Source organism: Siphateles boraxobius, unplaced genomic scaffold (genome assembly GCF_051911475.1).
Source record: "Siphateles boraxobius isolate OS27281-9 unplaced genomic scaffold, OSU_SipBor_1 111, whole genome shotgun sequence".
In the NCBI taxonomy this organism is placed as follows: Eukaryota; Metazoa; Chordata; class Actinopteri; order Cypriniformes; family Leuciscidae; genus Siphateles; species Siphateles boraxobius.
The window spans coordinates 1,338,278-1,346,275 of record NW_027508713.1 but is presented as its reverse complement, the minus strand read 5'-3'; the positions used below and the strand labels follow the sequence as shown (position 1 = coordinate 1,346,275).

The window sequence follows — 7,998 nt, the reverse complement described above, 5'->3', positions numbered from 1 at the left end:
ATTGCACCCCCTCCAGCAGAACACGGAAAGAAGAAATGAAGCAGGTCGGCCACAAACTCACTCACTCCCCGAAACAAACAGAGAGAAACACATTAAACTTGGATTTTTAATTGCATTGCATTACACTGATTTATTGTAAACTGAGATATTACTTAGGTCACTGTCACTTTGGTTACTGGTAATAAAATACAGGCTTGACTTACATTGCATGTTCATACAGAAAGTTGATTTGTGAACGAGACATTTCAAGATTAACACCTATAAGTAAATGCAATTGTTAATCCCAAAAACTGACAGTGTGACATTATAAAATGTTACTGTACTTATAGTGTATTATTTCATATCCATGTCTGGATCATTTCAGCAAGTGACTGAGGGAAATGAGACTCATTTCATGCCATCACGTTTTTCAGTAAGTATTATTAAATAACAGCTAAAAGAATTAGGCCTCGTTATTCTGTTAATGATTAAATGCCCCATAAACACACATTAATTCAACAGCAGACACTGATTCGCACATTACAATCAATTAAAAGTTTTCACAAAGAAACAGATTTTCATCCAGAGGATTCATTTCTACACAGTTAATAATTTTCGAGAACAGGGACAGGTTCGAGAACATGTTCCAATCCTGCTCCTGGAGGTGCAACATCCTGCAGAGCTCAGCTACAACACACTTTCCTAGAAGTTTCTAGTGAGTCTGAAGACCTTTGCTGTGTTCAAAATCACCCCCTATACTCATTCACTATTCCCTATATTATTCCACTAATATAGTTCCCTTGAAGGAGTGAATGAAAACAAGTGGGTGAATTTGGACACTGAGTGCACTGGAAGGGCTGCTGCTTTTGCTCTCTGTCATGGAAATTAAGTATAAACCTTATTTAAACAATTTAATAATTAATTAAAAAGTAATTTATACCTGTATGATATTACGCTGTAGGCACATTGGACCAGCAGTTTGGAAAATGGATGGATGGATGATTGAGCTGCGGGCGCCATCTTCTGGATAGATACAGCAATTTATTCAGCATGACCCTCACAGTGTATTATGGGTATTCTCAAGCCATTGAGTGTACATCGGTTGTACACTGTCATTGCAGTGCATTGTGGGATTGAATGAGTGCACTCGATAAAGTCCACTCCGGGTTCGGACACCACTACAAATGGCTGTCTCTTCAAATATTGCACAATTTTAGATTTCAGACTCAGCTCTTGATTAGCTGGTTCAGGTGTGTTTAATTACGGTCGGAGATAAACTCTGCAGGACAGTTTGGGCACCCCTGTTCTAGACACATTCAATTTCAATTTATTTATAAAGCACAATTAAAAAACAACTGCCATTGACCAATGTGCTGTACAAATTGGATAACCAGTAAATAAAATACATCGACACAAGTAAACAACAAAGCATAAAAAGGCAGATTTAACTCATGAATTATTAGCCAGATCAAATAACAATTATTTTAACTTTGATTTAAAAATAGATATTGTGGGAGCAGTTCTGTTTTGAACAGGTAAACTGTTCCAAAGTCTCGGTGTGGATGCGGAAAATACCTGGTCACCCCTAGACTTTAGTCTGGTTTTAGGGACCACTAAAGGCTGATTTATACTTCTGCGTCGGACCCACGCCGGAGCCTCTACGCTATAGACTACGTGTTGGCTTTCATTTATACTTCTGTGTCGTTGTCAGCGTTGACGGCAATTACACATGCAGAGGGAGCATGTGAAACCCGAGGGAGGGGTTCTAGCAGACCAATCACAGCGCTTGCGTCCGAGTAGAATTGACGGGCTGTTACATTTTTGGAGAGGTGCACGTAAGGGTACGCCGAAGGGTACGCACGCTACACACAGCCTATGACGTAGCTACGGCGTGAGTTCGACACAGAAGTATAAATTGGGCTTAAGAGCCTCTGATTAGCAGACCCAAGAGCTCTTCCTGGTTGATAGTCAATCAACAGATCAGAGAGGGATTGGGGTGCTAAATCATGCAAAGATTTAAAAAGCACTAAAATCAATTCTGAGGCGAATGGGCAACCAATGTAGAGACCGTAGAATAGGGGTGATATCTTCAGGCTTACGAGCTCCAGTTAAAACTCTGGGAGCCGCATTTTGACCCATCTGAAGGCGATTTAAATAAAATTGACTGCTCCCCAAATAGACTGAGTTGCAATAGCTTTGTGGTGATAAAAGCATGGATAACTCTTCCAAAATTATTAAAAGAGAGAAAGGACTTTGTTTTAACCAGGGCATGTAATTGATAGAAACTTGACTTCACAACTTGATTAACTTGTCATGAAGTGAATGAAAACATCCTGCAAAGTTTTAAATCTGAAAGTGAACCGTATATAAAGTTATTGTCTTTCAAAAGTAAGAGTCGACTCTGAGTCAATTAAATGAATAATTTTTCAAACGAGTCATAAGCCGTTTTGTTGTGACGTCAAGACGAAACATTAGCATATTGCCCGCCCACTTATTGCACATGCAGACACCAGGGAAAACTTGAACCTCAAACACTGCAGCTGATTCCTGTGGATACTGGATAGTATCATGTCGAAAAGACGCTGTGCTCTACAATGTGAAGGTAAAGCTAGCTTTTTTTCACTGCCGAAGGACAAGCATGTGAAGAATCAATGGTTAAAATCCATCTTTACAATGATACCACAGCAGTATAATCCTATACCTTTGCGGTGTTCCCTTTTTCTACTGATGACTGCATCTCAAATCTCGGAGTTCAATGTAGGAATTGCAAACCGCTTGCGCTTGAAAGATGGTGTTCAAAATACTTAGTTTTGAGTTTTATATTGTGTTGGTCTCCTGCTAACTGGTTAACTCACATTATTACTGTCTTACTGAAATACTTCTGCTGATCCGTTGTGGGCTAATAATAGCTAAAACTGTGTCTATTGATGCAGATTATCTGTCGTTCACACTACTTTGAGGAAAGATTAAGGATGGAGCAAGATTTGTTTTACCAACGTTTATGTTTCATCAGTCATTCATGCTAGAGCTCAGCTAATGTATGCACTGTTATTGATACAGTTTCCACATGTTCACCGCAATAAATTAGAAAAATACTCGGTAAATAATAAGTACAAGTAAAATAACTGGTTTGTTGAGGGACATGCACTTGTTACATTAGGAAACTTTAAAATAGCATAATAGGGGCACTTTAATGCAAAACACCCATTTTTTTTTACATATGGCCTAATATAAGGTGCTAAGACACAGAGATTTAAGTTTGGTATCCTTTGCACATTATAGTTGTAGGTATTTTACAACCATGAAATAACGTCCCTGTAACACTGCAAGGTGAGTTTTTTAACACAACCTAAAAATAATGACATGATGAAGCTATGATGATTCTGGAGCGGCGTGTTTCTTCTTGTGAGTCAGAAAAACCCATTTAAAAGAGAATCTCTCGCCACAGATTGAGCAGCAGTAAGGTTTCTCTCCTGTATGCCATCGCTCATGGATCTTCAGGTCACTTGATCGAGTGAAATTCTTGCCACATTGTGAGCATTTAAAAGGTTTTTCTCCTGAATGAATTCTCTGGTGCATTTGTAAGCCACTCGAATTAGTAAAACCCTTCCCACAATCACTACAGTGATACGGTTTTTCTCCAGTGTGAACTCTCTGATGAACTTTGAAATAAAATGGACTAGCAAAGCTCTTCCCACAGAAGGAGCACAGGTACGGTTTCTCTCCGGTGTGAATCCTCTCATGGGTTTTCCGGTGAGTCGAATGATAGAAACGTTTCTCACAGTGTGAACACTGATATGGTCTGTTATCAGAATGTATTATTTGGTGTAACTTCAGAGAAGTTGAGTTTGTAAAGGTTTTCTCACATTTACTGCACTGATACGGCCTTTCACTGATGTGTGTGAGTAAATGTTTCTTCAGACTGGTTCCGCATTTGAAGCTCTTCTCGCAGAGGGGGCACCGATGCGGCCTCTCATTGGTGTGTATGAGTAGATGGTTGTTCAGATGGGATCCCTGGTTGAAGCTCTTCTCGCAGAGGGGACAATTGTATGGACTCTCATTGCTGTGAATGAGTAGATGTTTCTTCAGATGGGGCCTCTGGTTGAAGCTCCTCTCACATTGAGGGCACTTGTACGGCTTTTCACCAGTGTGGATTCTCTTATGCATTGAAAGATGTTGGTTGGTGCGGAAATACTTGTCGCACTCACTGCAGTGCAAAGTCTTTTCACTGTGTGTCTTTATATGAGCTCTCATATTATAAGGAGTGGTGAAAAAATCCTTCCCGCACTGTTCGCAGCGAAACTCCTTCTTCACGCTGTGCTCTTTTGAATGACGTCTCTTCTCTTCTGAGGTAGTAAAGCTGATGTCACATACCTTACAGGTGAAGTCTTTCAGTTCTGTGTGTTTTCTCTCACTTTCCGATAAATTACCCTGTTTGCTGAATGTTTTTCCACAGGACAATCTCTTTCTTGTCTGTCTCTCTTTGGATGCAGAGGCAGTTTCTCCATCAGAAGATGAACCAGCGATGTCATCTGAAAGGAGCAAAATGGCCATTAAATATAGAACTTTTTCTATAACTTCTAAAGCTGAATGATTAGTCAACATAAAATTTAAAAAATTGGATCTGAGTAACAAAAGATAGATTGGTTTGGAGAGGCTTGAGCCCCACAAGGAAAATACCAAGGGTTGTTTGACCACCTAAGAACCCTTTGGGCCTTATCATACAACCGGTGCAATGCAGCGCCAGGCACAACAAGTGTATTTTGCTAGTTTTAGCCTAACGCAGTTATCATTTTCACGTCCTGCGCCACGTTGTTTAAATAGCAAATGCATTCGCGCCTATTTGAGCACCCATGGGCTGCTGGTCTGAGAATGAGGTGTGTGTTCAGGCGCATTGATGGCGTGTTGCTATTTCGAGGAACTGAAATAGACTGAGCCATTGTAGAGTTCTCAACGGGCCGGGTCGGCCCGACAAACCTGACTGGACCCGCGGGTTCCGGGCGAAAATATAAGCAAATGACTCGGGTCGGACCTCGGGCTTAATCGTTTCCGCTCAGTGAAAAAAAACCATTTATTAATCATCGCTGCTGTTCACCGTAAAGAAAGCGATCCACCGTCGCTACTACAGGAGTGGGAAAATCAGAGGGCTGGAAAGTGTTTGGAGTGGTACTGGATTCTGATGGAAATTCTACAGTTTATGTGCAATTCTCTAAATGCAAGGTGCTGATAAAATATGACAGCAAAAAAAACCAGGGTCACCCAGAAGATTTTTATTTGAGGCATATTTAGAAGCCTATATAGCCTATTTATATATTTAAAGTTTGTTTCAGTTGTTTGTACGCTATTGTTTAAAGACGTGACCATTAAAGGTTGATTTGAATTGCCGTCTGCTGGTCATGATAATACGTGTATGAGAAAAAAAAGAAAGAAAAAAAGAAAATCGGCGTCGGGCCGCGGGCCGGGTTCGGGCAGATAATTCATGTTGATGTGTCGGGTAACATCGGGTCCGGGCTTTAAAAGCCACGGGCCGGGTCGGGTAGTAATTTTCAGGCCCGTTGAGAACTCTAAGCCATTGACCAACTAAAACCTTGGTCAAAAGTCAATGGCGCATTATTATTTTGTTATTCAAAGAGCACGTTAGTAATGTGCACCTACAGATCGGTCCACAATGTGCGTAGACTCTGCTTATTACACACACAGGGACGCCTAGCAGCACACAAACTAGCCAAATATTAAAAATAAAAGGATTACAATGGAAAAGATTCATATTGTGTACATACAGATATGTTGGAATCTGGCTTTGCCCTTAGATGGTCTGCTTGCATGCTTTAACCTCGCGCACGACCAGATCCGTTTCCTTGCTAGAGACATGTTCAGTCTTTCGTTATGTAAATAGCGAATCCGCCAGGGTGCGAGCGCAACTGGCTTTTAAAGGGAATGGAAAATTACACTCTGATTGTTTTTTTGCACGTTATGCCCAAAAAACTCCCATTACTCATTAAGAGAATAGGGACAACCCTTTTAGACCATGCGCCGGGAGCGCCGACCATTTTCTAGTCGTTAAACTAGCAAAAGTGGATTCAGACACGCCCTAAGTGTACTTGCGCCGTGCGTCAAAATAGGGCTCAAGATATCAATGTTGGGCAGTTTGTAAAAGATGGATTGGTTTGGAGAGGGCACAGCTTGAGCCCCACATGGAAAACACCAAGGGTTGTGTGGACCAGGAAGGGAATCCCCATTTAAAGAAGACATAAACATCAAACGCAAGTAATAGCTCCAGATTCGAGCTGAACTGGTGCATTGATAGAAAATGTATAACCCTGCCAAAGAAACAACAGAAGGGTTAAATTAACGATTGATGGTTCTTTATTGCTATCAAAATTTTAGGGCTGTGATTTAAATAAATACAATGTCGGATTTAATATTTTAGCACTGGTATATTTTACACAGGTGCAGCTCACAAAATGCCGTTCTCAGTGTCTTAACGAATTGGCAGAATACACTACAAATGCTGCTCCACAAGAATTTAGGTCAGAACAAATTTTTACAATTTAATAGTAATTCTGTTACTTTAGCATATTAGGTCATAAAAGAAAGAAACATACCGGCAGGAACAAAGCCATCATCATTCACATCATCATTATTCTGATCTTCCTCCTCCTCATGTCTCTGTTGTTGTTCCTCTGCTGTGGTTTCTTCTCCTCGTCTCTCTATCAGGTTGCTGCAGTCCTCCAGTTTGACGGAGCACATCTTCATCTGCTGTTCTCCAGCGTTACAGTCAGAGGTTTGATCAGCGGATCCATGATCCTGAGCGTCAGTATAACACAGTAAAGTGAGGCTGAGCTCTGAGTCCTGTGTGTCTCTGGATCTCCAGACTGAATCCTGAGCTTCTGTCCCATCAGTCACACACACTGAAACCTTCTCCAGATCCTGACAAACACATCATAGATCAACACAAATAAACAACCTGTTGATATTAGCCTCATTACTGAGGCGTAAGAAGTGAGAAGCTAACAAAACTTTGGTTTGATTGAGCTGAAGGATGAAATGATGAGCTGCTCAAACCTCTCTGTTGGGTTTGTCTCCTCTTTCTCTCAGCTTTGCCTCCAGTGACGCCACCTCTTTCTTCAGCTGACAGATTTCAGTGATGAAATCCTCAATATCCAGCATGGACAGATCCGTTCCTACTGATTTACAGCAGATCACATCCATCTGTGCTGTCATGGTCAACATCTGAAGACAAACACATTATCATTATTACAAGAAGAATTTGTAATGAACTGACACTGATTTAAACTACACTATTACATGTATAACTTACATAGAAATATATTAAACATGATATTCTCACATTTCCACTCATTTCACCCAAAATCGTGAATCTAGCATTGAAAATTAACCATTGTTGGTATAGTAACTGTTTACTACAAATATCATGGTTAAAACATGATTACTGTAGTAAAACATGAGGTCATTTGTTATAGTTGCTGTAGGAAAACCATTGTTATTTTTTATAAGCTAAGTGGGCGTGGGAAAGCTTAATTTAAGTTAATAAAAAACTAGATAGAGAAAAATAACAAGCCAACAGCTAAAACGCATAAATATGTAGAACAGATTAAACTCACGTCTGAGTGCTCAAGTCTTTCTTTCTTCAGTGGTTTTACCGGTAGACTAAATTACGTTACAGCGCCTCCTACAGTACGAGCGATGGAGTAAATGAGTAGAGGCTTCACCAACCCTAATTTCTCTGATTTAAAAAATACCATTTTATTTCAGTGGCATTAGCAATAGTCGAATATATTGACGGAATTATTAAAGACGATTGCTAAACAAATGTTAGTCAGTCAGCCGGTAAATGGTAAAATTACGCGAGTTTTTGGGTTTCTGTGGGCGCGTAGTAAAGGAAGGTTTATATAAAAAGATATTTACAAAAATCTAAAAACGTTTTTAGGCTTTTCATAACACCTAACCCTGGTTTAATTTTTTAAAATATATTTAAGTGCTACAGATAACGTTTTT

General features: G+C 40.1%; 1 protein-coding gene across 1 annotated transcript; it reads right to left on the bottom strand.

Annotated features, from left to right (window-relative positions):
• Positions 1–92: 92 nt before the first annotated feature.
• LOC143706170 (uncharacterized) lies at positions 93–7,646 on the bottom strand. The gene is made up of 4 exons (XM_077197833.1): positions 7,605–7,646; positions 7,045–7,212; positions 6,585–6,909; positions 93–4,511 (listed from the first exon to the last, which is right to left on the bottom strand). Exons 2-4 carry the CDS (start codon positions 7,210–7,212, stop codon positions 3,352–3,354), a joined length of 1,653 nt encoding a protein of 550 aa, XP_077053948.1. The 5' UTR covers positions 7,605–7,646; the 3' UTR covers positions 93–3,351.
• Between the last annotated feature and the right edge of the window lie 352 nt (positions 7,647–7,998).